The 27,008-nt window shown below is 43.1% G+C and overlaps 1 protein-coding gene across 1 annotated transcript; it reads right to left on the bottom strand.

Annotated features, from left to right (window-relative positions):
• Positions 1-5,445: 5,445 nt before the first annotated feature.
• LOC144134173 (uncharacterized) lies at positions 5,446-24,927 on the bottom strand. Its single transcript, XM_077667165.1, has 7 exons — positions 24,529-24,927; positions 22,965-23,154; positions 22,697-22,891; positions 21,011-21,061; positions 17,452-17,502; positions 15,710-15,910; positions 5,446-5,699 (listed from the first exon to the last, which is right to left on the bottom strand). Exons 1-7 carry the CDS (start codon positions 24,925-24,927, stop codon positions 5,446-5,448), a joined length of 1,341 nt encoding a protein of 446 aa, XP_077523291.1.
• Between the last annotated feature and the right edge of the window lie 2,081 nt (positions 24,928-27,008).

Raw genomic sequence — 27,008 nt, 5'->3', positions numbered from 1 at the left:
TGATGTCATTTTCATTCTGCAAGTCTTGTTTACAAGGCTGCGCATTGCCTAAACCACCATTCATGGTTGCATGTCTTGGTTCCAGAACCTAAAGGAAGAAACAGAGTTTGGTAATGAGACCGTGCTTCAAGTGAAACTGTTTCTTGGTAGTGTTGCAGTTCATTTTGTGTAACTGCCTTTACGATCCCCGTCCTGGGACATTGCAATTGCATGTCTTTGGAGAACTTAGAGAGGCTGCAAGTAGCTGCTTTTCACATGTGAAATTTTTCTTTTGGATGTCATCACGATTTTGGAACATGTATGATATGAAGCTCTGATGTAAAGCTGTTGTAGGTAGTGTGTGGTTTGCTGTTCACTTTCTTTTTGTCAACTGAAGTGATCAGAAGTCATGCAGTGTCTCAAAATTTCTAGTTTTTAACCTAGCTGCAACATAGCCACAGCATTTTGAGATGATAAGTTTTTGTGAACTGTTATGCTGATTATAAATGCATGCCAGCTTTGACCCAGAAAATTTTTTTATGAAGATCGAGATCTCTCAAGCATTGACTCGCTCAAGTTCACTCCACATTTGCCAGCTACACAAGATGGTGTGTGTAAAAGTATGCTTCTCATGAACTAATGTTTTGATATGTTGGCCAGCTCTAATTTATTTTTCGCATTTTCTCCTATTGCGCAGGACCTGACTCAACTCTGGCCACCTGTGATGCGCCATCTCAACAAGGATCGAAAATGAAAAAAAACCATTTTGTATGCCTTGAGTGTGAATATTCCACACCTAACAGAAGCAGCTTCATTAACCACAAGAAGACACACACTGGAGAGCTCCCCTTCACGTGCAGTTGCGGTCTAGGCTTTCAATGGAAGTGCAGGCTGGTGGAGCACCTTCGCACCCACACGGACGAGAGGCCATACAAGTGCATGTATTGCAGCCACAGCTTTAAAACAAAGAGCAATCTAACAGTGCACATTCCTAGCTGTAAGCGCAAGCTGCCATTTAAATGTTGCATATGTTCCAAGGGCTTTACAGAGAGGTCAGACCTAAGACGTCATGTGCAAGCCCACTTGTAAAAACTATTCATGCGCCACTTTTGCTCAAGCACATTTGCACGCAGTACGTAAGTACGTAATGTTTAAGCCGCGAAATAAACCTGAAAATTTTAATATCCAGGTCAAGTACCAAGACTCAGCCCTTGAACGCGTTTCCATATATAGATTCTTAGGTGTCCTATTTGAGGAAAACTTAAGCTGGACTTCTCATATAAATAAGGTTCACACAAATATCTCTAGATCTCTAGGCATTTTGTATAAAGTGAGATATTTGGTTCCCAGCTCTATTAAACGTCAGTTGTATTTTGCTTTAGTACAGTCTCATTTACATTACTGTCTGTTAATCTGGGGCATCACTACCAAGACAAACTTGCGCAGGCTTGAGATATTGCAAAAACGAGCTCTGCGTTGCATAGAAGATGTAGGTCCGCTAGAACATACATACCCATTATTCTTAAAACATAATTTACTCAAGATAAACGGACTGTTTCAACTAAAGCTTGCATATCATATATATCATGAAGTCACCCGTGACCCAGTTTCCTTTTATGCATTATACTTCCCTAACAAGAAACCTTATGATTTCAGGTATAGTCACTTTCAAATGCCTCTGATAAGAACGAATTATGGTATGCAGCACATTGATTACTTAATTCCTGATTTACTTAATAAACACCCACGTATTATGGAACTTCTGCAGCAGCCTCGTTCCCCCCGTAACTTCAAGAACAATGTTAAAATGTACCTTCTGTCCCTGTCTCCTCCATAAAGTGTCCAGTTTCTAGTTTTTTTGTTTTTTTTTACTCGCTGGGTGTATGTCCAGGTTCGCTATTTTTGGTTTTGTTGTCCTAAAGACGTAGGAGACATGCGATGCGGTTTTCATTGTTTTTTGTTTGCGTGCTATTTCTCCCCTTGCCTGTATGTTAATTCTGTGTATCTCATTGTTAATTCTGTGTATCTCCCTCCCCGCCCTAACTGCGCTGTCTTTTTTAGTATGTTTGTTAAATTTTGTGACAGAATTACCCTGAAATTGTATGCCCCCCCCCCTTCCTAGCTGCCTCGTTGTCTGGAGGGCTGTTTCTCTTTTTGCACCTGTGGTTTCGGGATTTGAGACAGTGGGCTAACATGAGGCATTCGATTATTTTTTTTGGGGTGGTCACCCACTCTGTATGCATCTTTTGTACCACCAGTCATGAGTGTGTATACATTGTTATGGTTGTTTGCACTGAACAATAAAGTTCCCTTTATAAGAGTACCAGTTTTGCAGAGCTGCCGGTTTCGTCTTCAGTGTAACAAGTTCTACTTCCATGCCATTGCATATACTGTTCAAAGAAAAAGAATAACACCGAACAGGCGTTCAAGGTTTCATCTTCAGAGCCAGAAACCATCCTTTAATCCGCTGTACACCAGCCAGCGTACACCAGCGGGGCACATCTTGTGGATCGAGCGACGGCGGTGGCGCATATATATATATATATATATATATATATATATATATATATATATATATATATATATATATATATATATATATATATATATATATAAGAAGGAGAGGGCACAGGCAAAAAGCACTTTATTACTAACGTTTCGACCGGGGTCCGGCCTTCGTCAGAGTGAACAATATCGTTGCTGACAGGAGACTTTTAAGCCAGCAACTATCAGAATATCAAAACCTTATCACGACTAGGAACAAAGTACAGATATCATGTGAATGCGTGGATACAATCAGGAATGACATTGAAAGATACAGAAAAAGCGGTAATTTAAAACGTGGCGCACATATGTGGTCAGTAAAATTGTTAGCGGGGCAGACAAGATAGTACACCAGGACTTTCGTTTAAACCAGCAGAAACAGTATCAAATTTGTAAATGAGATATGACTCACGGGTTTCTCTATCATGATGTGTCCTAATACCTGATTGTAAAATGGTAACTTTTATTTTGTCGAATGAGTGACCGGGAATTCTGATGTGTTTAGATAGCGGAAGGTTGTGGAGAGAGGTGCAGTGAGCCCTGTGGTTATTGAAGCGTAAACAGAATGCAGTTTCGGTTTTCCCTATGTACTGCTTGTTGCACACAGAGCACTCCAACAGATAGATTATGTTTGAAGTGTCGCAGCAAAAAGTCACATTAATTCTCATCTGATAGACGCGGTGCTCTGTGGCTGAGGTAGTCATATGTGCGAAGATTCTGCATCTTGGCTTATTACATGGGCGGCAGCCTTCCGAGACATGCTGTAAAATTCTTGAAGTCAACAAGTCACATAGATTTTTTGACCGTCTGTAGACTACTCTTGGTGGGTCTGGGAATGTAAGTTTAAGGCGTTGGCTTTGTCCGATGATGTTTGCGAAGAATGCCGGTGACGTTAGGAATAGAAGCTGAATGGGTCAGAATCAAGTTGGTTTGCTGAACTAAGTCAGAGCGATGGGATGTGTCCAAGAGAGCTCTTCGGTCAAGGTGGTCCGCACATGCAAACGCGTCGTCGATTAGAGAAGCGGGGTACTTTTGTTGTGTTAATGCCTTTTTCAGGGCCATGCAGTTATGGTTTAAATCAGATTGTTCAGAGCAGATCCGTTTGTAGCGGAGTGCTTAGCCGTAGAGAATACTGGTCTTGCAGTGCTTTACGTGGCTACTATGGAAGTGAAGGTACCGGTGTCTGTCAGTGGGTTTCTTGTAGAGCGTCGTTACTAGTTTGCCATCACGAAGGAGTACTGTCGCATCCAAAAAGTTAATACGCTCAGCGTGCGGATATGATATTGAAATATGTACGTGATTAAAAGCAGCGATGAAAGAAAGGAGTTCAGGCTCGCCATTCTCCCAAATTAGGAATATGTCGTCTATGTAGCGTTTATAATAAAAAGGCTTGAGTGAGCGACCGGACAAGAAGTTGTTTTCTATTACACCCATGAATATATTTTTGTACCGATCGACGTACCACTGATTTGAACATAATGATCGTTATTAAATTCAAAATTGTTAAGCTCAAGGATTAATTTCAGCAAAGCAGCAAGGGTTCCGCCATCGACACGATCGTTAATGGATAAAGTCTCATAGACTTGTTTTACGGATTGAATACCATCCTCGTGGGGTATATTAGTGTACAGCGAACACACATCTAAGGTAACGAGAAGAGAGTCGCATGGGATATGAAGGTCAGCAATGTCTCGTAAAAAGTGGTTGCTGTCTTTTATATAAGACGAAAATGTAGAGGGTATATGGCTGATAAGGGAAGCAACAAAACGAGAAAGGTTTTCTGTTACAGTTCCTATGCCTGAAACAATTGGTCGTCCAGGGACATCAGGCTTGTGTACCTTCGGCAAGAGATAGAATCTGCCTGAAATCGGGCTTAGTGGAATAATGGAGCACTTGTCGTTATCAGTGATTGTTTTTTCTTTACATAGTTTCTCAATCTCGTCTTTAATTATAGATTAGAACTGTTCAGTGGGATCGATTTCAATTGCCTGTGAGCCTCCGCGACGTAGTCGTTCATGTTCATAATGACGATCGCACCACCTTTGTCGGCGGGCTTGATGACGATGTCGCTGTTGTTCGCCAATTTTTTTTATCGCATTGCTTTCCTCAGCTGAAATATTGTGTTTAAATCGACGTTACCTGTTGTAGGCTTCCAGTATGTCGTTTTGAACTGCCTTTATGTAAAGATCAAGGCATCTCTCGCGCTGGCTGAGGGGTTTCCACCGTTTATTTGAAACAGTGGCTAGTGGCGTTTGTTGGGGCGGGTCGATCGTAAAAGTATTCTCGTAGTCGCAGATTTCTAGCGAAATTTATCTTTCAAAAGTTGAAATTCATCAAAACTACCGGTGCTGGGACAAAAATTCAACCCTCGTGACAAAACACTAATATCCTCTCTGGATAAGCTATAACAGGAAAGATTGGCTATGTTATGGGAATCTGCTGGGTTATTTGATGTCCTTACAGTGGTTTCATCGCTTGTCAGGGCTTGCGAGGATTCAGGCATAGGCACATCATCACGAAGGAGTTTTTTTGCTTTTACCGCGCCGAGTTCATCTTTCTTTTCACGGTATGTGTTTAGCAACGAAATTTCTTTACCCGACAATCTGGACTGAAAAAGAAGCTGGTTCTCTGTGTTTAGCCGTGACTTAGCATAATGCTCATGGTGGCACGCGACAATACGGGTAAGTTCTAAGGAGGATTTCTTCAGCGTTTGATCCCATTTAGCACGGTTGACAGAACACAGATCTACGGCAGGCTTCTTCAAAATAGCGAGGCCTTTAGGAGCAATTGACGCAGATAGGTACGTCTTTAAAGTAGACACATGTAGATTGGAGCGGACTCTCTTCTCAACTACTTTGCGAGCCCGTAGAAAATTGCTACTTATGCCAACAGAAAGGGTCGTACCAGAAGGATGCTTAGGGCCTAGTCCTGTGCAGGCAACCTGGACACCTCGGCGGGGCTTGCGCACGGGTGAAGCGCTGGACCTAGAGGGGCACAGGTGGCGGCGATAGGAGCACTAGATGACTTGTAGGAAGGGGGTCGAGTGGAGCTAGACGTTCGACGACGTGGAGAAGGGCTGAGTGGCTCAGAGTCATGGGTCGAATTACGCTTTCCTCGCGGTCGTTTACGTGGGGGTTGGGCCGAAACTGCTTCCGACTCCAGGTTGGAAGGGCCCGCTGTAATGGACGTAGCCACAGACGGTGACGAACACGGTGGTTCAACAGGCGCAACATTTAGGGAGACAGCGGGTAGAGCAGGGTTGGGGCAACTTTGCTGAGGAAGGCCGCGCCAGACAGAGGGCCAAGATTGTGTTGAATCCAGATGCCCATGATTGGTTGCTCCGTGTCCCAATAGGGGACCAGGCAATGACTGAGGAGCAGTTGAGCTAGATTCATTCTCAGCAGAATTGACAAAGGCTGAGTCGCACCAAGAAGGCGAAGGGTGGTTGTAGGGCGGCACGAAGCACAGCCACTGGAGGTGGCTCGCTATTAGCGCTACCCCCTCGAAGCTGGGGTGGAGTCCGTCAGCAGCGAGGACACGGGACGGGCCCATTAGACCACGAAAAGCCGCCGAACATCCAATGGATGTCTGGCAACGGATGTTTGAACGTCCGCTGGACATCTGTAGAGGTCCGAAAATGTCCGACGGATGTACATCGGTTGTCCGATGGACGTCCGGCGCAAAGAAAATGGCAGTCCAGTGAGAGTCCCGTGGACGCCAAAATCGGATATTCGGATGTCCGTCAAACGTCCGGAAACTGACGTCTTTTTTAAACGGCCACAGGACGTCCAGTGGAAAATTTTTGTTTGAGTGAGGGACGTTTAGAGGACATCAGAACCCGGCCGTCGCATGCGGGACGTCCGAACGCTACCCCCCGGACCAAACTTTCTGACTTGCGGACGTCCACAGGACATTTCCTTTTGATCAAAAGAGGTATATTGATGCAGTCTGTAGTGTTTCAGCAATACTTACAACTGGCCCCTTGATCAAGAAAGCTAATTTCTGTGTGTAAACTTAATGACTCGCATTCCCCCGGCTGTCAATTTGTGCATTGTTGAATGCCACTGGCACTCTTCCAGCAGACAGCATGCAGACTCGGAAACATGCCATGCACACATTGCATGTTTCTGCATCTGCCGTCTGCTGGAAGAGTGCCAGCGGCATTCAACAGTGCACAAACTGATAGCCAGAGGAATGTTAGCCATTAAGTGTACACTCTCAGAACTGAGCTTTCTTGACCAAGGGGCCAATAGTAAGTATTGTTGAAACACTACAGACTGCATCAATACGCCTCTTTTGATCAAAAAGAAATGTCCTGTACGTATCACTGACATGCAATGAACCATGGCACTCTGGAAGATTGCCTTGATCTGAACATACATACACACTGCATCAACATATACTGAGCAGAAATGGACAGTTCATTTCATATACTACAAAATTATTGTCTTAGATGCGATTGCGCATGTATCAAGTGTTGAAAGTATTAACATAAAAAAATGTATTGAAAAATGCCAAATGATGGGTGAAGAAGCACATACATGCTTTACTAGTACACAGATTTTAGTGAAACAAGTATTAAAAATTGCACTTTATTTCAAAGTATCACAGCGAAGAACACTGCGACTGCAGTTCCAGTTAAACGATAAAGATATTGCTACTAATGACAAGTAAACTACCATTTAGGAAAAGGCACACATTTCACAGTGCAAGCATGAAAAAATGATAACCATGCAAATACTTGCAAGGCACCATACATAAGAAACGTATGTTCATAAGAATGCTAAATTGGCACCAAAAATACAAGAACACAGCTTCCAGGCTTGCTGAAAAGAAGAATTGCCCTCTGAATAGCTCCAAGTTGAACTAAGACAAGATTAGGTGAACTGCCTACCAGTTAACACATAGTGCCCATTATATATGATCCGCAAAAAGCAAAAACATCTTTTAAGAATAAATGACTAGTATCATCAACCAAGTCTGCAATAAAGGCTTTGATATTGAAGGAACACAGGATTAAAAGTTAGTAAACTAGATGTGCCTTCAACAAGTTTACTGGTAAACAACAAGCATTAAAACTAAAACTATCTTGAATAAGCATTAAAACTAATGAATTGGTAAGCAACAAGCATTAAAACTAAAATAAACTTGAATAAGCATTAAAAACAAACACCAGAATAAAAAATATGACTAGTATTTCGTTACTCACAGAAACACCACATCTGGTTGAGCAGCTGTGAGAAGTTGACTGATTGTGCTTACCACCTAGCACAAACCATGCAGTACACATATAGTTGGATATTATTGAATATTGTTTGGGAAAAAAATTCCTCAATTCTCTGCAAGCTTGCCCCTCGCTCATTGTTGCACGCAACAAAGCACAGCAAACATAAACCATCACAAATCCGACACAGTTGGCCATTACAACTTCAAAACAAACATCCCACCGATAATCTCAAACAATGTATCAAGAAACACAACACATGAAACATGACTTGAAAGATTTTACAGCAAAGCATGATGTACATGAACCATAAGCGAACGGTCGAGTACTGTGTGGATAACCATTTGAACATCAAAAGGAATCAATCCCCTAAAATGTAAATAAAAAAGCTGCATCAAACAATATATGTGAAATTTAACTTGCAAAGTGCAGAAAAGCATAATAACCAAGCTTTCAGTTCTTTTCACCACTGATGACAGCGTCTGGAGCATTAAAATGATGGAAGGGTGACATTCTCCACGAGTTCTGTGCACTGCGGTGTCAACAGTAGATTGCAGAAGTCACGTGCACTAAAAAAAAACCATGAACCTCTTGCTCTTCTGTCATACGTTCCAGGCACACTCAGCTTGTGATGACTCTGAGTTGTATCAGACGACAGACCAGCGAATGAGTCACTGCCCGTGATTGCAAGTGACTTGCAGAAGTTTCATACACAGACCACAGATGTCTGAGCTCACAAGAAGACACTCTAAGTGGAAGACAGCACTCTAGAGAATTATATAAAGCACTCTTAGGCACCTCCACCTTTGTCATTCATAATGCCCTGTGCATCATCCCTACCAATCAGCAGAACGCGAGTATTTGGCGTCTGTACCTCTTTAGGTTGGCACTAAAAAAGAAAAATGGCAAAAATACAGGGTGTGCCAAGCTTCAGCAAAAAACACAGGTGAATAACAAAGCACGTCAGTTCTTGTGATGGGCAGATACAATACTGTTAAATAAGAGAGCAACGCCTTTACATGACGGTTTATGTGCAGCTCCTGTGAAAGATCCGAAGACTTCAGTGGCTGACTGCTGTGACATCTTTTTGCTCTTGCCTAAAGGTAGTACTGGCTACTACGGCTTGCAAAAGGACTGCTACGGCTCACATTTCAATTGCCATCTGCAAAACAAATAAGTAAATAATGTTTTCTTAATGTACAGTTAACATAAATAGTATACTTTTAAGAAAGAAAAAGTACCAGAAAAAGAATGCAACAAAGAAACAACAGACCATGTGTAATCCGCCTGCTGTGATGAAGTAACATTTAGCTCTACTGACAGCTCCCGCTTTTCAGCACACATGTTTCTTTCCTTTCTTTCACTTCGATCTTATAGCCGCCGTGGTGGCCGTGTGGTTATGGCGCTCGGCTGCCAGCCCGAAAGACCCAGGTTCGATCTCGGCCGCGGCGGTCGAATTTCGATGGAGGCGAAATTCTAGAGGCCCGTGTACTGTGCGATGTCAGTGCACGTTAAAGAACCCCAGGTGGTCGAAATTTCCGGAGCCCTTCACTACGGCGTCTCTAATAGCCTTAGTCGCTTTGGGACGTTAAACCCACATAAACCATAAAACTTCGATCTTATTTCTATTCTTCCCATACCCACCAGCCAATGTTCAGCGTCAAGTCTTGAGTGAAGCGGTTATGATATGGCAAGCATTGTTCCTTTTCTGACCTCCTTATTAATAACCTATCTACCTAGCTGAAACTTGCATGTAGAAAGTGAAACAAAGGTCTCAGCATCTAGAATGTGGAAAAGATTATTGCTGGTCTAAATGACCAGAGTGAAAGTCAAAAAGAATGTAACAAGCTGAAACTCCTGTTCTTTACATCACGAAGTAGCATTTAACTAATGAATAAACCAGCTGCAAACCCAACGATAACTTCAACAGAAAGAAGTAAATTAGAGCTAAAAGACTGCAAAGATCACTGAAAATAACAGAATCCAGCAAAAGTGGCTTAGTCATAACATAACTACATTACCTAGGTCCTTTGACAGAGGGTAATACATTGACAGTTGACAGCAAAAAGCTGAAATCCTTGCGAAGAACTAAAACATCGGAAGCGTCAGAGAGCACTGCTTTTGGATTTACTCTTTTTTTTTCCTCTACTCTCTTGGGATTCATTAAAAAAATTGGTGGTGGTTTAGCTCTGGTTAAACCTGGAGTTATGCGATAGCTACAGCTGTCCGAGTGGCAGGTCATGTGACCAACCACGTGACAAACCACGTGACCAGCCACGGCGCCGCGACACCGGCAGCTGCTCCGCACCACCTGGCCAACCACGTGACAGCGTGGTGGCGCAGCCACAGGGTGGCAGCGCCGTCACGCCGAAGGCTCGGAAAGCTACCGTAATGTAGCATCACTACAAAACTTGAGCCTCAGTACACCACTCTAGTAAAGTATGGCCACTCACTCCTAATTATTCTCCATGGAATAGTGGTTGCCCACCTCACCTGCTCATTCCCCTACCCCTGCCTTGCCTCACATCCACTGGATTGCCTTAGGCATAAAAAGTGGAACAAACATGCTCACACTTGTGCCCCGTTAATCCGACCACCATTAATATAAACAACTCGAAAAATGGACAATTTTTGTGAGAACCAAACATTTCCAATGCGGTTACGGCTCGTTAAAATGAAAACGGGGAGGGCGATTACAATTTTTGAGGACTAACACTTATTCCTGGAAGAGAATAAAAGCAACTGAATATAAAGAATTAGCCAAGGCACCAATCATGCCCATGCGTGCTAGTTGCTAGGTGCTAGTATATATATATATATATATATATATATATATATATATATATATATATATATATATATATATATATATATATATATATATATATATATATATATATATATATATATACTAGCACCTAGCAACTAGCACCGTCATAAGTGCCACTGGCTGACGCAGACGAGAAACCACCGCCAACATATCGGCCTGCCGCTGCTGCGAGGCCGTCGAGTCAAGGCTGCGGGTGATTTCGTTTGCTCGAACCACGCTTGAGAGCAGCACGATCTTGGCGTGCAAGTGCGTCAGTCAAGTGATTTATTTTGTATTTCGCGGGGTTTCTTTGCAGCTGGGAAAAAAGACACGCGTGAGGGTTTCCCTATCGTAAAATGATAGAATGGGGGTTACTGAAGGTGCTCAACAATTCTTCAAATGCAATCTGTTGTCTAAAGTCAGTATTTAATAATTTAGATAATTAACCTAATTAAACTAATAATTTCAAAACAAAAAAATGCCTGTGGTGCGCAAGATGGCTGTCACCAATATGCAGTTGGTTTCACTCGTCTATTTCTAATGATTAATTTTCTAACCCTTGGCTCTTGTTAGCTGGGACACCCGGTATATATATATATATATATATATATATATATATATATATATATATATATATATATATATATATATATATATATATATATATATATATATATATTTAAGAGAAGTGGGCACTTCTACAAAGACACTTTTATTTATCAACGTTTCGACCGCGGTGCGGTCTTCTTCAGGACTGTAGTGGTCTGTATATATATATATATATATATATATATATATATATATATATATATAATATTTATATATATACTTTTGACTAAGCATGAACTGTAAACACACTTTTCTTAACAACTTTATAAGCTTCAAAGCTGCCACTGTAAAACTGTAGTGGACCAATAGCTTCCTTCTTTTTTGATCACACAAGTGGAGGTTGACATCTTAAAGTATAAACATGCTGCAATGGCAAGCGGGGCTGGGTTTGATTAGTCACCCAAATTATGGCTGCTAGTGGTTATGGCGTGCACAAAACACACACCTTCAGATGGATCAGCAGAAGACGCTGATTTCTTTCGTCCTTGACTTCCGAAAAGTCTCTCAGGCGCGTGTTTTAGCCATGATTTTATTGAATCCTCGATGTTGGCCACACTTCCTTGTGGAAACTCCGCCGCGGCAGCTAAAAATAAAAACCACAAGTTGTTAAAATTTTGTGTTTAAACTGTGTGATAGTATTTCACTACACACTAAAACACTGCTAGTGACAAATTATGATATTAGCAAAAAAGGTTTTCTTAAGAAAGAATACACGTTATAAAAAAGTTTAGAATGTACAGTTGGCAGCTCAAATAGTAATGATGCAAGAATTTGTTATCAAAGTAACTCAAACCACTAAACCCACTTATAACAGCACAAGATAGCTCCAATACAACTGCCCTCACACAGCAAAGTTTGATGCTGTACATTTCATATAATTAGGCCCTTTGTTTTAGGAGTAAAACAGTAAAACACGCTGCTGTGCTCGAGGCGGCTGAAGTGAGTGTTTTAAAATTAAAGTGGGGAATTCTGTTCAGTCGTTGAGCACAGGTAGTTTTTTTATTCTAATTATTTTCTTGAAAGAACTGCAACAACTGTTCTCATCAGCAGCAGCAGGCTTTGTGTATTGCCTTGGCCACCAGGAGCACTCGGTGTTGCTGCAACACTTTACTGTCTTATCTGGGCAGCATAAAATATAAACACCCGTACAAAAAACAAAGCCAGACACACCTTTCGTATGCTTAAAAGATGTTCGCAAACATTTTTGGCTGCATTTTTTTTTCATTGCTTTTACTTTTTGACGTTGGACAGCACTGCGATCGCAGGTTCTCGAAGGCCGCGCCTTTGGGCCCGCAAAGGTCTCGGACGGGCGCCGTCGCCTCAAAGGCCCTCAGCAGCAAAGGCGCAACATTTTTGCCGTATAGCTGCACACCTTATGCCTTTGGATATAAGAGCCGATTCTCAAAGGCCTTTTCAGTGCCCGTGTAACAGGGGCATTAAACTGCTGTGTTAAAGGTGTACAAACTTTTGTTTCATTCTCCTCAGCGATGGCCTTTGGTTTTCAGTTATTCAAAGCCAGTGCGAGTAACAGCTATGACACGATTTTGTTGAAACCTTGGGCTTTAAAGCTTGTTTGCTCTTAGCAACTGTATGTACAGCAGCATGACAGTTCCAACATTTGGCTATAACTTTTGTTGGTCCACTTGTTTGCATGCATGTTAATGCAGCCTAAATGAACTGCTTCACTATACCTGCTACAAAACTATGTAACTTCCCAAATCAACATTGTGGTAATAAGGTATGCCATACAGGATAGCCCAAAATTATTTCAGTCACTTGGGGAGTTTATCAACTAAGCAACTCACCCACCATTATATGTGTGTTAAGCAAGCTGAATGAGATGCGAGGAAGTAAAGGACAGGTAATCCAACATCCCAATACTCCTTCCCCTAGACACTCACAAACCTTACAAAGAGGAATGAAAACTCTATTCAGGATTCTGCAGGGAAAAGTATCAATGACAACACAATGAATCACAAGACTACATATGAAATGTTTTTCCGGGAGCCTCCACGGCCCTTATCACTCGGGTTTACCTGCATAACTTTCTATTTGGCCAGAAGTTGAACAGAGGTTAACTCAACACCAGTTATTCTATGGCAAGTTCCTCTTATAGCTCTCGCTGCAAGAGGCAAACACTGAACTTGTTTGCAAAAATCCATTTCATGCCCATGTGTCCAGCAGAAAAAATTTTGAAATAAAAGGGGAGAAATGTCTTTTTTCCAAGTTTCATTCTTACAATGTGGAGAGAGGTACAACATTTGTGGCTGCTACAGGCAACCAAAATTAAATTTTCTGCAACTGGTTCTCCACCCCACTGAAGCTTTTAAGCAAGCAGTAGCCTTTGGCTTAACTATAATTGCATTGGACATCTTCAAGGCTGAAAAGTTCAGCTTGTTTTTCCTCCCGACCTAAGAGAACTTTGTTGCCAGCTGATCACTTATTGCATATGCCAGCATGCGCTTAGCAGCGACATTTGAATTTTTCCCCCCAAGCTGCACAAGCTCTCGCACCTGCAAAGAAAGCAAGCGCTGTTTTTAAGAAATGCATCTCCAGTACATAAAGAGGAGCAGATCATTTTGCAGAATATTTAGCTTTTTGGCAAGTGCATGTGCACAAAAGAAAACAAAGCTGCTGAAAAAGTGTATCACACATAAGAAACAAAACCAATGCTCAAAAGATGTTTAACAGGACACAACATAATTGCCACTAAGCATTAAACATAGTCGAGTTGCATTACTGCTAACACCGTGCACATGCTCTAACACAAGCATATTGCTCTGCAGTTAAGGATTTCTTGCAAATGTTTACCGTATACTATACTGTGGGGTTACAAATTACACAAAAATTACCACTGGAGACTGTTTGCATACCGTATTTACTTGGTTATAGCACACACCTTTTTAATGAAAAAAATGTCGCCTAAAAATTGCATGAGTGTTACAATCGAATATGACTATGCCAGTAACACTTCTTTTTCTGACCTTTAAAAATGGATGTGCCTTACAATCGAGAGCGCGTCAGAATCGAGTAAATACGGTACTCTGGTTGGCAAAGGCTAGTTTACATAGCTTCAGGACAAAATTTTTTCACTTCACTTACAAGCACAAAAATTTTACTCTTAGTGAAGCAACAAATTGTACGTTTCACATGTATACAAATGGTAAAACTTAACGACATCATTTCCAAGCTATTTCGGGCACTCGTTTTGTAGAAAAAAAGTAGTAAATATTTGCGCCTATGTTTTTGTTAAAAGACCTGCAATGAGGCAAGAATCCACACCGCATCTCCTTTAACGTATGAATATACTTGCATCAGTATTGAAAATTGCTTCAAGATGTATTATGAGGCAGTTGACTGAGAGAAGATGCTTAAGCAGATTTTTTCCCTACAAAATTTGCCGCGTCGAACTGTACACATGTGCATGTAAAAACACAGAGCATCAATGATGCTTACCAGCGACCAATAAAAACACGCTGAATGTCTGTTTGATAGTTTGGTAGTTTTCAGCATGCAAAACTATGGTAGATAGCTACAAGGGTAGATGTGTGGGCTGTCTACCCTTCTGCTGTCCTGTATGCCCCTTCTGCTTCCGTGTCTTTTGCGCTGTTCAAAAGAAGTATGGTAGATAGGTTCACCATTTTCCATTTGTCAAGACTTGAAGCAAGTGAGACACATTTGTCCAGGTATCCTACAAATGGTTAAACTAAGAAATCTGTTCATATTAATTCAAAACAATCATAGATGAAAAGAATAATGCTGGAAAATTCAGCTAGATTACCTACCCTCCGCAGGCGTGTTATGACAAGAACACCAGAAAAGAAAATTTCCTACACAGGTCATTTCTACTTTGCTAAGTAAACTCTGAGGTTCAATGAAAGGGGGGAAATAGATTGTGTATCTAGATGTCTTCCTATAAAAGGCACTGTTGCTTGAGGAGCTGCTAATCTAAAGGGATGCACAGTACCAAAAGATTGATGAACATAAAAATAATTTCTCATAGGCATGCAGTTTGCGCAGTTCTAGCATACATTGAGCTCTTGCTGTGCATAATGGAACTTCCGACAATAACCACACTAAAATGTGACTCCTGTGGTGAATCATTCGTGATGCATGTAACATTTTGCATTTAACAAGAGCATGTGTTAGAGTAGTTGGACAAGCCCTAAAGTAGATGCATTACTGCAATTTTTTTCGACCCAGTGCAGCAAAGCGAGGAGGGCTGCTACTGCATGTGCTACTGTCTTTAGCAACTGATCTCTTAAAATTTTCAGAAGCAATGATTCTTTGCTATGAATATACTGCCCATGTGCAAGCCTATCATATGCATCTTGAATATGTGCCCCATGGTACAGCATCCTTTGTCCAAAACGGCACCATTTGAACTTACCCATTAGCCTGCAGTAATGAACTATGTGCCGAACATACGAAAAGAGCAGTTGGCAGCAGCACCCTTGTAATCTTTTTTTTTGTCGGTCTGTGTCGAGAGCTCATGCTAATTTGCCTCTTTATATTCTGCATGACCTGATTATATGAACACTCACCAGAAGTGCAGTTTTCTTTGTCCAACTTCTCGTTGAACTTGAGCAGGTCATCCACTGAAGTGAATGGTTCACTGATAAGCAGGGGCTTGGTGATGATTGCTTGGCTTGGAAGCACTTCGCATAGTTTGTTTAGCATATCTCCGTGTTGCTGCTGTGTAAAGCGCAAGATGTTGAGTAGTCGGATAACGTGCTGCTTGAAGTCTAGAAATAGGGAAAGGGAAACAACCAAGAATATATAACTGAAACAAAAGGCATTTGGCACTCTAATTTCCTGAATTAAAGATTACTCTCTGGCAGTTTATGTTTTGTCATGAGCACTCTTTTCTTATTAGTAGTTTAAATGAAGAAAGAAACGTTAGGTGCTAGCACCACATAGATTGCAAAAATCACAAGGCAAGTGGCTAAACAGTAATGAAAGGTTGACTGTAATTTACCATCCTAAAACCCTGTAGCGTCGGGATTAATATTTTTTGCTTTCAGTCATAATGATTTGCCTGTAATCTACATTACCGAATGACCCAACAGGGGCCTGTAAGGAACATAAAAAAAATAATAAATTTAACTTTGCAACAGCACAACAGGTGGTAAATTAACCCCAAGACCGCCGCAGCACCATCCGTATCAAGTGGTTCCCGGCGCACGCGGGCGAGTGTGCATCCTCGCCGAACCACAACGAGACGGCCCATTCGGCGGCGCGAGCGCTTACCCTCCGCGCCCCTGAGAGTGACCGTTCCGTGTGGTGGTTCGAAACCAAGGACCGCGTAACCAGTTATGGCGAAGTTACCATGTGTTACCGCCTAGCTCGACGGACAATGCCGCCTCCCCACCCGGCACTCAGTCGGGAGGAGGCCGTCATCCTAAGACAGATACAGACCGGGTCACTCCTCGCCCCGGCAGTGCTACACGTACTTCACCCAGAACTCTATCCGAGCGATGTGTACAATGTTTGTGCAGCTGGTCCGGCGGACCAATGGCACATCATGTGGGACTGTGCCAGGTTCCCGACCGAGGCTACCTCCAGGATATACCCGCCCGAACTTCAAAGTGCAGTGCAGTCTGCAGACAAGGACATTCAACTATGGGCCGTCCAGCAGGCCCGGGGTGCGCTCGAAAAGCACAAGCCTCACGACCCACCACAAACGGGCCGAACGGGGGTAGTGCAGAGGAGGGCATAACCCCGGGTCGACGCTTGGCCAACGTCACGACGCGTCAAACCGTCGGTTGCCGGCATTTTCAATAAAGTTTTTCCTACCTACCTAACCCCTTAAAAAAATTTCCGATGAAAGCAGAAACAAATCCGTGAAGCAGCCACATGTACTCTTAGCTACATTCCTTGGTAGACAATGATTACAACAATTAGGTAAGGCGCGGCCGCGGCAGTTGCATTCCAGTGGAGGCAAAATGCTAGAGGCCCGTGTACTGTGCAATGTCAGTGCACGTTAAAGAACCCCAGGAAGTCAAAATTCTTTAAACCCCAGGAGGTCAAAACCACAGGAGGTCAAAAGCCCTCCACTACAGTGTCTCTCACAGCCCGAGTAGTTTCAGGACTTTAAATCCCTGAAAACCATAAACCAGCTAAGTAAGGCATGTCCTTAAGTAAGGAAAGCCGCTGTGTTAACTGGGCACATCTGGTTCACTACCTTACACTAGAGAAGTGGAAGAGGGAGCGAGACAGTGAAAAATTCCAAGCAAATAGCATCTAAGTATCCATGAGCAAGTGTGCATTCGATGTAAAAGCTTACCTTCATCTACTGAGTCCCGCCTGTCACTCAACCGTGCCTCTCCTTCATGCCCTGGAAATGCAAGTCTTAGTCTCTGAGCATTTGCTGTAGCATGGACAAATACTCCAAAAAACAACAGCCAAATATTTCCGAAAGAAACTAAATGCTAATTGAAAACTATTTCTAGTTGCAAAAACTAGCATGCAATAGCATCCTTAAGGGCACAGGGTAAGCCCTATACTTCCCATGCATTTTAGGCCATGTTGAGGTACATGTTTCTCACTAACTAATAACAGTAGCCTAATAATACATATATCATTGTTTGCCAAATGTTGTGCTCTTTTTACTGAACTAGAATATTTGAAATGTGTTGAAAATTCGATTTTTAATAAAATTTTTCCGGTAGTACACAAATCTGGCCTTTCTTTGCGCATTTCAAAATTCATAACAGAATAACTGCTCAGTGAAATTGCTTAATTCTAGTTCAGTAGTTGGCAACACTTATGTAGATGATTGCAAAAAAAATCAGCCGTCTGTCTTGAAAGGCATTGGAAATAATGGTACCTTTGTAAGAAAAAACACTGTTTTGAGATAATAGAACGTAAAGAGAAAAAAGATGTGAAAAACCATTTTTTATTTGTAGAAACGCCTCCATAGTAATTGGTTTAATAGCCCGCTGCTTCGTAGTCACTGTCGCCGTCATTTGTTCGCTTTTCGGCTTGTCGTTTTGACTGTCGGGCCTCTTTTGTAAGCTGTCGTGTTGCTCGGTCCGCAAAGTACATGCGCTTATGGTCAGCTTCCCTCAGCCACTTGATGGTGTTGCTCCCTGGGTTCAATCCACACGCCTTCAAAACGTTGGCCCGTGCGATGCTACCATCATTATATGAAAGAACAGCATCCAGTGTTGCCATCCGTAGGGTCCGAAGCCTAACAAACACATTCTTTGGCGCGCGTTCCCGAACAACATGGTTGAACGACTCATTTGCATTTTGAGTTTGCCCATGCAGGCACTTCTCTAGGAGCTCAGCCTTCCATAGCTCCCTATAAATGGGTTTGATAGCCTCCAAGACAGATGCAGGCAAACTCTCCTTGTGGAAAAATGGCTTGCCCTCTGACCGACTTCTGTTGAAGGCACACCACGTATCAGGTATCTTTGGGCAAAGTCCATGGCATGGGTCATCGTCTGTGGCCGATAAGTGGAAGAAGGTTGCCCAAACGGCCTTTCGCATTTCGTCCAGGTTTCCTACATTTCTTCTGATGGCCAAACCATAGTACGTCTGGAGCTTGTCTATTACTGCATCACTCAGTCGGCCTCGGCCCGAGAGGCTCTTTCCATCAGAGAGTTTTCCTGCTTTGTTTCCTTTTTTTAGCCTTCGTAACCTTGTGCCCATCCTTTTTTGCACGTGCCCTATTACTGCATCAGTCAGTCGGCCTCGGCCCGAGAGGCTCTTTCCATCAGAGAGTTTTCCTGCTTTGTTTCCTTTTTTTAGCCTTCGTAACCTTGTGCCCATCCTTTTTTGCACGTGCCCTATGCACTCAACCTTGGATATTTCAACGGATTCACCATATGGCATTTGTGCCTTCACAGCCATAAAAGCCTTGCTGTCACCATCCCCAAGGTATTTGACGTATCGAACGCCGTGAAGCTCCTCACTCCTGCCGAAAATTTTCAGTGCTCGTGCGACTTCCATTCCACCGCTGGTGCCTTGGTAGTTGCTTTGGCACAACTCTCTATGAAGGGGGTCACTGTTTGTACCCTTGATGCTGCACTTTGGACAACGTTTAGACAAAACCTCCACATCCAGCACTTTCCCAGAGTCTACACTGGTCGCAGAGACTATGCCGTTATTGGAAGTATGGCCTCGCTTCTGCCAGCTTCCATCAAGAGCAACTGCGATGTCTTTATCCCCCTCATTCAGCTGCACAGCTTCGTCAGCTGCCCTTTTCATCGACTCCTGAGCAGCAGCTTCGATGTGACCTAGAAGCTCTTGATTGTATTTCGCAAACTTTGTCGGCGGCTTAGGAAGGTTTAGCATAGCACAGAGTATATTTCCTGCAGCCATTCCCTTACCAATGGACCTCAAGGCATACACTAACCTGAGGTTGGCTTCATAGAGGCCAGAAGTAGTTTTCTTCGACGTCTCAAATCGTTGTGCGGCACTACACACTTCACAGTTCAAACTCTAAACGCTTGCAACACCTACTCGTTTTGTCACAATTTCGATGAGCTCAACACTTCCACCGCACTCTCTGCACACACAAATCTGTGTAATTGCGGCACAAATGCCGTCCATGTCCATTAAGGCATATTGGCTGCTGCTCTGTAGCACATCCTCTTCCTGGAAGCACAGAGAAAATCTTGAAAGCTTCGATGTCGAGGAGCTGGCGCGTTCGGCGTTCGGGATCTCATTCGGTCGTGGACATCCTTTTGCTTTTTCACGATGAGCGTAGCGGTTGCCGTGAAATTCACGCCTGACGAAGGCCTTCTTTGCCCTGGGCATCTCAACTTATCAGCAGCAACCAACACCGGCACAATTTACAATACTGATCGAAAGGGATAGCACTCGGACGCAGCTGCATGAAGGTTGCAGAAACGTGGAAAAAACGTGCAAAGCGTCTCAGGATTGTCTTGGCTAAACAAGAGGAGCTGTACAATAGTTGCCAGACAATTTTTTATATGTAGCTGATTTTAGACAAGTTTTGAAATCAAGTGGTGGACTTTTTGGTTGAAAAAATTGACGTTAATCCTGAAAGGGGGCGTGGCCGCTCACTACTCGGTTTCGCAAAAAGCGTTTTTCAGCCGTAAATATGGCTTTCTGAGGAAAGTGCGATCATGGAACATGTGTAGAAAGAATTGAACTTCTAAAATTACAAAAGAAAAAAAACGATTTTTTTTCTAATTTTACCTTACCCTGTGCCCTTAAGAAGGCACCTTTTTGGAGAGTTGACAAGCAATAGAGACCCCAAAGCAAAGTTAGTTGGATGCGCTGACAAATAAAAGTGCTTTATTTACGAAAATCTTTGGTTCAGAGTCAGAAAACAAATTTTTGAAGGTTTTTAAGCACTTAACCTCATGAGGTACACTGAACAGAACGCGGAGATAAGTAAATGCAAAGCGAAAAATCTGAATTTACCATCATCAACAGAAGAGTTGCGGGAAGCCCTGAAATCTGCGAGTGCAAGAAAAGCAAGCAGCCTAACCTTTAGACAGAACGCATAAATTTTATATCAAAACAAAAAATTGCAGGAATATATCACACTTTTTAGAGTTAAAGCCAAGGCTGTGCAAAGTGCCATTTTTATGAGTAAATATTACTTTATTTCAACAAAAAACTTAAATTTTTATTTCATAATCAATTGAACTTCAATTTTAAGGAAATATTTTTAAACCGTACAAAATATACTGATCTAAGCTTTCAGTTTCATTAAATGCACAGGAATGTGACTATACTACTCTGCCTTGTAGGATAAAGTATAATTTACTGACATATACTGCATCTGTAAATGCGGTGCACTTAACCCCACCACAACATTCAAAAGCGGACTGATAGAAGATTCTGGAACTGTTGCATTTACTGACCTTTATCAAAAAGATCCTTATCGCCAATGCGTACAAGCTCCTGGAAATCGCCTGGAGAGCACAAAAGGCAACAGAATAAAGCACATTTTCGCCACGCAATGCCAGAAGCTCCTGACAAATTTCATCCGGTTTGCACAACAGTGGTGTCTTGATCAAAATGTGACTTGTGAGTACACAGCATTTATAGTAACTGCCCGTAACAATAAAAATGAAACGAACTAAAATGGTGAATAAATTAGAGCTTCGAAATTCCCAATAATATTGCCCAAATGTAAATGGAATGCAAAACAAGACAACTGAGCATGCGAAAATCATTGTTAATCCTTGGATCAGCTGAGCAGTTTCTTGCAGCTAAAATGTCACTCATTTATAACGCTGCATGCGTGCAAGCGTCCATTTATTTACACACAAAGTGAACATAAATATGCCAAACAATGCTTAGAAAGCTTTATCAGATTATTTTTGATCCTGCCTGGCAGTGCTGTTCCCAGTAAAATGCTACACAGATGAAGGAAGGAAGACTCGACCTGAAGGTGTAATGTGTTTTTTTTACTTGCATTTCCTATTTCTGCTTACATGGTAGTCTGTGATATTCTCAGGTTTTTCTAGGACACCGGAGGTCATGCAATGCTCGATGGCATCAGTTACTGTTCCCTGTCAATTAATCTTTTTTCTTCTCCATCTGAAACACTTATAGTTGCCATTGGTGTAACAAATAACATGCAATACTAGGAACTTTTTGCAAGATTTATTCTGTGTCTGATACTTCACCGTCAGACCATGCCTGCGGAGGCCTTCGAGCTCTATTCTGCAGTAGTTCCGCGTCGCTGCTGAGTACTGAAGTATATTTACGCCTGTCCAGTTTTCTCCTTGACAACTCGTGTACACCTAAAGTCTTCTACATACAACTTGCTACTCTTCAACCAAAATTCCTCACAAATGTTCACTGCAAATGTTCTCCCCACTCCCAAATGTTCATCTCACTCCCATCTGCAATGCTTCGGCGATTGAGGGTACTGTAAATAAATAAATCCTGCCTTCTATAATGCCACATACAGTGAATTCATTGAAGTAAAGTTCTTCATACACACATTCAGTTCTGAAATTAGGCAATCACGGTGCACGCTCATCACTGACAAATTGTTGCTTCCGCAAAGAAGCCATACCATAATGTGCTCCACATTATTCATGTATTAAAAGATACCACACAAATCGCAATGGGGCAAAAAAGTTATCGCTATGCTAGTGACAAAAATTTTACACATCAATCAGTCTATTTCTGCTAATGAATGTTACAATTCCATGCACAGTGTTTCCCTTTATGCTTCAAATGGCACATCCCTCATTAGCATAACTGTTGATTTAGCAAACAGAAGTTCAGGAAAATAAGATACAAGCAAGTTTTGGAATATGTGCGGTCGTTTCATCCCTGGTTTAACACATTGAAGCCTAAAAATAATGTCACTATGTGTGAGCGCAACATAGCACACATCTGAAAGAAAATGGTAAAAGACGATGGTGAACTTGCTTACTCTCATTCGGTGTGGCGCTCTCTGTGGCTCCTTGATTTATGGTACAAGGCACAGAAGAGGACAGCCCTGAAAAGTATAAAACCAAACTACTGTCTACAATAACATTACAACAGTGTAGCTGCCTAGAATTCTTCAAGAGACAACAAACAATAACCTTGAGGAAAATCATGGGGCACCGATGGCACATTTTCCCTGTATGGTACTTTTGTCGTAGGCGTGTCGGATACCTCATCTTCAGACCACGCCTGCGGAGGCCTCCGAGTTCTCTTGTGCGGTGGTTCACCGTCGCTGCTAAGCTCAGAAGTATATTGACTTTTGTCCAGTTTTCTCCTTCCTAACTTGTATGCACCTGGAAGAAATTTTTAGACATATATTAGCGCAAGGTGTCCCCAGCAAAAGGCCACTGTGTCAACTGCACTTACCAAACAGCCCTTTAAGGGCAATGTCAAACCGCTTCCATGATGAGTCTGGTGGTGCTGCTTTGCGAACAAGCGAAACGATGCGGTCGCCCTTCGCATGATCTGGCCACGCGCACTGCCTGTCATCTATCCAAGACGAAGGCACCACCTCCACTTGCTCATGGTGCAAGAATTCGACAATGGCATATGCCATCTAAACAATGATAAAAAAGAAGAGATCAATCTTGCACAAGTCAGAAGAAACAGCAGCTTTAACTGCTAAAACATGCACTAACCGAAATCTGTGTACGAGAAGTTAACAATAATGTTGGTGGAATTTTGTGGCAGGTCAGTTCGCAGTATGTAGTTCTGGCAATACTAAAAACTTGTCGCCCATTGGTAGCTTCACCATTTTTTGCAGCCTACGCAGACGCCATATCTTTGGTGGTGAGAGGGATGACGCAACACAGATGCCAATCCTGGAGGAACCGAAGGGCACAGAGTACAAGTCCTCCCTAACTAAGAATTCATAACCAATAATGCAAAGCTCATTCGAGCGTTTCAGGTGCACTATGCTTTTGGCTACAATGACATGGCCATCTTGCAGAAAACAGCTGTCTTTGTCATTCAGAGCAATTCTGAAGTTTTCAAATTGCACAGTTTTATACTCAGGAGGGCAGCACTCTGGCAGCAGCAGACCTTGCGAGTGTGGATGGAGTGGCAAAGGTTCCTTGCTCAACGGCTCGCAGCTGTTTGCCTTCAGACCTGCCTCAGTCATCCTATTCCACAACTGCTCCAGTGGCTTTCCATGTTTGTGAAGGCGCTTCTTAATGGCTTGCATGTTGTTCTCGAATGGAAATGCGCTGAAGGATTCCAGCTCACCATGTCTTTCAACATCAGAGGACAGATGTATTAAGCAATGTACATTGAAGGAAACATGTTCTTCTCCATACAGATTACGAAAATCTGAAACAAAACACCTCAGAAGTTCAGCAGCATATGCAGCATGCTGATGACATAGAAGCTTGTTAGCGAGGATGGAAAGGGAAGCATGAAGAAAGAGAAAATGCTGGTACAGGTGATCAGACAAACAGAACTTCAGAATGACTGGACCGGTGTAAAAGAGAAAAAGCCTGAATTCAGAAGCCTTCCAACGGTCTATGTCATCAAGCCCTCGTGATTTGCGAGGCAATTCACGAGGTATGAAGCTACGCAACAGAGAGCTCTTTTCATTGAAATTTTGACGATGAAGTGGCCCAAAGCGTACACTTAATTGTCCCGAAACCCACAATGAAAGAAGCTTTTTCATGACACCAAGCAGCACAAGGTGCATATAGTCCAAGGGTAAATCATCGACACAGTTGATTGGGAGGTCCAAAAGAATTGAAATTCCCTTGTGATGCTCAATGTCGTGCTGTGCTCTGAAACTCGAGTCTGTACGCAGTGGGCAGTCCATGTCCAGAAATACAACTCTGCCGTGTAAATACGACCCTTCCACTGTGCATTTCGGACAACCGCTGTAGCCACCATGCCCTTTTGTCGCCATTATGAAAGCTCGCGTGGGAGCATCACAAATGATGGCTCTCACAATCACATGCAGAACTCTGCCGTTGAAAATGAGGCCTTCAGAGAGCAGAGTCCGTAGCTCGGAAACAAATGGTCTCAGAAACTCAACTGAAGAGTCTGGCTTTGACTTCCCTGCAAACGCACCAACAAGAAATGGTGTTTCATCCCCACAGTCATGCGCAAGGCACTGAATGGGCCAGAGCTGCATCTTTGAACTTTTTGACAGTGGAAGACCATCTATATTAAAAGACAACGGAATCAGAGCAGGCGGATTTTCTACTAGACGGAGCAAACGGAGCAGCCCGTCTGCAAGGCCGAAATAGCAATAGTGACCTGGTGCTAATGGTGTGACCGGGCATTGTTCTTGTGGTTTCCGTGGAGTACGCAGAAGTGTGTGACCATCCATTGGTAGATCCGACATACCAGACTGACTCCTTAAAATCTTCAGCAAAGCTGTCAGCGCACGCCTTTTGATTCCGTGCTCAACTGCCCACTCGCGCAGAGAATCTCGGAAATCACTTTGTAGGTCATCTGCCTCGCACTGCTGTGTCTGCACAGTTGCTGCTCTACAGTCGCTGCTCTCGGCACAAAGTCCAATTTCTATGCCCAGCGTGGGCTCATAGAAATGTGCACGATGGGGACTTGCACTCAAGGCAGCCGAGCTAGCCGAGTTACTATCACAAGCACCAACACTGACACCAGAAGCTTCGATGGAATGTTCAGCAGTCACCACAGCAGGCCCCTTCATCAGCTCACGAGGGCGCTCATCTTTCAGCGAGTGTTTACTTGTGTGACCAAGCAGTGCCAATGACTTTTTCGCCTCCCGAGAGGCTTTTTCACATACGCGTGCATCGCCTCGCTGTTGCATAGCCATAACTGTACCGACTGTATACAGAAATGTGACTTGCTGAAAAACAAACTATGACAGCACGCGCCATAACAGTACGTCCGGTTTTCACATGTAAAACGAACCTAAATCGGCTGAAGATTGTAACAAAGGAGAGCAACCCGAAACTACAAACGAACGTCAGTCGGCTAAAGGAAATAAAAAAGGAAACCAACTCACGTTTCTTGCCTTTGTCCGTCCGGCTCCTTTCTAGCGTTGAGTCATCCGAAATCAGCACAGAAAAGGAAGCTCCAAAAGTACGCGAGAAGACTGTGATAAACAATGAATTATTCGGTATTACCGCTTTCATGAGCTCCGCACCGTTCCCCCTGCGCGAAAAAGCGGCCGCGCGCGCCGCCACTGGGCCGGCTTTGGGAGTGGCTAGCGCTGGCTGGAGCGGAAAAGTATTGTCAGTTTTGAATTATTTGAATGTTTAGAAACTGTATGGTGGCGGAAATTGATATTTGACGCATGTAGCCGTTCGTTCGGCAAGAAAAACTCGTACATGTGCACTTGCAAAACGTCAAACGTACAAAAATGTACAGTGGATGACCAGAGGATCATATCGCGCCGGAACGACTCATACGTCCAAAAAAGTAAATCCGCAGGACTTTCACCGGTTCGCAAGTGATGGACGTCCAAAAGCAAAGATCCACAGGACCTCCGATGGTTTACTATCAGTGGATTTTGTTAATTTCCGGTTACGGACATCCGATGTACAGCCGATGTACATCCACATTGGGTTGCAGACAGTAGCGGACGTTCGGATCTGCAACGGATGTCCGACGGACTTTTGTGGTCCATTGTGGGGGGGGGGGCAGCCACTCCAATCCATGGTCAACGAAGAAGACGTGTCGTGATATGCGGCAGTGATTGCGTAGAATGGCATTGAAGGTGCATGCTTCTTGGTTACAACGACGAACGAAGGCTTGGTTTCGAGCACGCCGACGTCGGTTCACAGACCTAGGCAGAATCAAACTAGCGTAGATGCGCTTGACTTCAGGGCGCTGATCCGAGATCACTTGAAGCAGGACACGGTACTTGTGAAAAGCAGCACGTCCAGAGCTCGAGACGATATCATTGGTTCCCACATGAAGAATTAAGGTCCCCGCTGTGCATGGAACGAAGTCGAGAAGGTTCTTAACGTCATCGATGACGGCGCCACTTAGAGACACAAAAGCAGGTGTTCCAGGCTGACTTGCGTCAAAATATTGGTGCAGATGCTTTGTGTGGGAGTCACCCAAGACGACAGTCGTGGTCGTACTCCTTGTAAATTTCCATGTGATGCGTTTCGCCGTGATCCGACCGGAATCCAAAGTTGGAGACATCCGAAATGAAGACGTTGGTATCCGGGGTATGTAGCTTATAAGAAGAGGGCACAGGCGAAAAGCACTTTATTACTAACGTTTCGGCCGGGGTCCGGCCTTCGTCAGAGTGAACAATATCGTTGTTGCCATAAGGCTTTTAAGCCAGCAACTCTCAGAATATCAAAACCTTATCACGACTAGGAACAAAGTACAGAAATCATGTGAATGCGTGGATACAATCAGGAATGGCATTGAAAGATACAGAAAAAAGCGGTAATTTAAAACGTGGCACACACATGTGGTCAGCAA

Source organism: Amblyomma americanum, chromosome 1 (assembly GCF_052857255.1).
Source record: "Amblyomma americanum isolate KBUSLIRL-KWMA chromosome 1, ASM5285725v1, whole genome shotgun sequence".
In the NCBI taxonomy this organism is placed as follows: Eukaryota; Metazoa; Arthropoda; class Arachnida; order Ixodida; family Ixodidae; genus Amblyomma; species Amblyomma americanum.
This window is presented reverse-complemented; position numbering and strand designations above follow the sequence as displayed.

Bases quoted from the DNA above. Each gene is read 5' to 3' on its own strand.
- LOC144134173 (XM_077667165.1), bottom strand. From the start codon at position 24,927: ATGTCGGATCTACCAATGGATGGTCACACACTTCTGCGTACTCCACGG. The intron at 23,155-24,528 runs GTGAGAGCCATC...ATCATTGTTTAG, and splicing joins GCAGAGTTCTGCATGTGATT to ATGGCATATGCCATTGTCGA. The intron at 15,911-17,451 runs GTAAGCTTTTAC...CCCTATTTCTAG, and splicing joins GCGGGACTCAGTAGATGAAG to ACTTCAAGCAGCACGTTATC.